General features: G+C 52.4%; 1 protein-coding gene across 1 annotated transcript in view; it reads right to left on the reverse strand.

Moving 5' to 3' along the window:
- Window positions 1-998: 998 nt before the first annotated feature.
- The window catches only part of ptpn20 (protein tyrosine phosphatase non-receptor type 20), a 35,310-nt gene continuing 33,808 nt past the window's right edge, over window positions 999-2,500 (reverse strand). The window contains exons 29-30 of the mRNA XM_031578545.2: window positions 1,961-2,177; window positions 999-1,687 (exon numbers count right to left, since the gene is read on the reverse strand). Of these exons, the coding sequence (XP_031434405.1) occupies window positions 999-1,687; window positions 1,961-2,177 (906 nt within the window). The remainder of the gene's footprint in view (window positions 1,688-1,960; window positions 2,178-2,500) is intronic.

Genomic DNA, 2,500 nt, shown 5'->3' on the forward strand with positions numbered 1-2,500 from the left:
GTGAGCATGTGTTTGTGATGGTTGTGTGGGTGCAGGTGTGTGTGTGGACTGTGTGTCAGAATGTGTATGTGCAGGTTGAGTGTGAGAGTATGTGTGTGTGGACTGAGAGGGCTGTGTTTGAGTGTGTGTGTGGGTGGGTGAGGGTGAGGGGTGTGTTTGAGTGTGTGTGTGGGGGGTGAGGGTGAGGGATGTGTGTGAGTGTGTCTGTGTGAGGGTGAGGGTGAGGGGTGTGTGTGAGTGTGTGTGTGTGAGGGTGAGGGGTGTGTGTGAGTGTGTGTGTGTGAGGGATCAGTGGTCGAGTCTGTGAGGGAGCTGATGGTCAGGTACTCCTCATCCGCCAGGAAGGCCAAACCGTTTGACACCATACAGAATGTAGAGCCATTTACCTGCTGGCTCAAACCGCTACACACACACACACACACACACACACACACACACACACACACACACACACACACACACACAGCCAGTACACACACACACACACAAAAAGAAAATAAAAATAACCATAGTTAATGATTGTGCTTTTTTGTTTTCCCCCCTCTCCTTTAGTGTGTTATTTAGCCTGTAGTATATGTAAACAGCTATAGTGCATGTAAACAGTCTGCAACGTTCCAAAGCCCAAAGCACACGCCAGAGGGAGTAACTCTCTCCCACAGAAACCACTTTTCTCGGCTGCCGAAAATGCCCCTTCCTTGTTGGAATTCTAGCCCTTTTCCTTTGTTACAAGATGATGCAATCTCGTAACACAATCCTTATTACCCGCCCAGCTGACCAATCAGAGCACACTGGGCTCATCGGGAGGGGGGGCTTAGAGACACAGATGTACAGTATGAGAACAATAATGTATTTTTGGAACATAGAAGCATGAAATCCATTCTAGTAGACTCCAAAAATAAAACATAATAGGCCCTCTTTCAATTCTGTCTAACATGTAATGAATGTGTGTGTGTGTGCAGACATGTAAGTGTGTGTGGTGTTTGTGTGTGTGTGTTCTGTTACCTGGGAAACATCGTGCTTTCCTCCTGACTCTGGATGGAGCTTCTGACCGTGGGCTCCTGTGACATGGCGGAGTCTGTTGCCATAGTTACAGAAGCAGCTGCAGGTTCCGCTGTAGACTCATTCATAGGCTCCACCTGTCGCATGGGCGTGCCTTTAGGTGTCACTACACGCATGGGCCTGTCACTGGACCCCGCCTCCCTTGCAGGCGAGCCAATGGACGGCCCCTTGCTAATGGGTGTGTCACATGACCCCACCCCTCTTATGGGCGTGTCACTGGTGTCACATGGCCCCAACCCTCTTATGGGTGTGTCACTGATGTCACATGGCCCCAACCCTCTTATGGGTGTGTCACTGGTGTCACATGGCCCCAACCCTCTTATGGGTGTGTCACTGATGTCACATGGCCCCAACCCTCTTATGGGTGTGTCACTGGTGTCACATGGCCGCAACCCTCTTGTGGGCGTGTCACTGGTGTCACATGGCCCCAACCCTCTTATGGGTGTGTCACTGATGTCACATGGCCCCAACCCTCTTATGGGTGTGTCACTGGTGTCACATGGCCGCAACCCTCTTGTGGGCGGGTCACTGGTGTCACATGGCCGCAACCCTCTTGTGGGCGTGTCACTGGTGTCACATGGCCGCAACCCTCTTATGGGCGTGCCAGTGTTGTCCCATGGCCGCAACCCTCTTGTGGGCGTGTCACATGGCCGCAACCCTCTTGTGGGCGTGTCACTGGGCTCGCTGCCTGAGCTGCTGGTAGCGACGGAGGCGGTGGAGGGAGGGGAGTCGTCTTCGTCTGCCTCCTCCTGCTCATGCTGCTCCTCCTCTTCCTCCTCCAGCCTCTGCATCTCCTCTCTCTGTTTCTGCACCCTCTGTTCTCGCTGCTCCTCCCTCTTCTCCATTCTCTCTCTTTCAGCCTTCTCCCTCCCCTCCCTCTCTCTCCCTTCTCTCTGCTCCCTTTCTCTCTCTTCTCTCTGCTCCCTCTCCTCCCTCTCTCTCTCTTCTCTCTGCTCCCTCTCCTCCAGCCTCTTCAGGCGCTCCAGGAGCTCGTCCTTCTCCTTGCGCTGCTCCTCCGCCTTGAGCTGCAGCAGCCGGTGGAAGTCCATGGACAGGTCTCTCATGCGCAGGTCCAGGGACATGGAGCGGGTCCCCCTCAGGGGTGAGAGGCCCGCACTCTGCCCAGAGAGAGAGAGGACGCCACAGAACAGTCACTACAGAACATATACTGATGGAGATCATTTCCAAACACTGTTAATGACTTAAGAATATATGAATCAAGCGCTTTGTATTAATATATTCCTTGTATGAATCATGTGCTTATGAAAGCAGGAACATGGCTTTTCTGTGTATGTGTGTAACTTAGATTATTAGGTGCCACTTAGTCTGCATATGTACAAGAGCATGTTTAGACCAGAGGTGATAAGAAGGGTCGAACTGTGCTTCTTCCGACCTTGTGCAAAACTTCCATCCTTGCTTCGGACGTCAGAAATCCACCACG

Source organism: Clupea harengus, chromosome 13 (assembly GCF_900700415.2).
Source record: "Clupea harengus chromosome 13, Ch_v2.0.2, whole genome shotgun sequence".
NCBI classification, from domain to species: Eukaryota; Metazoa; Chordata; class Actinopteri; order Clupeiformes; family Clupeidae; genus Clupea; species Clupea harengus.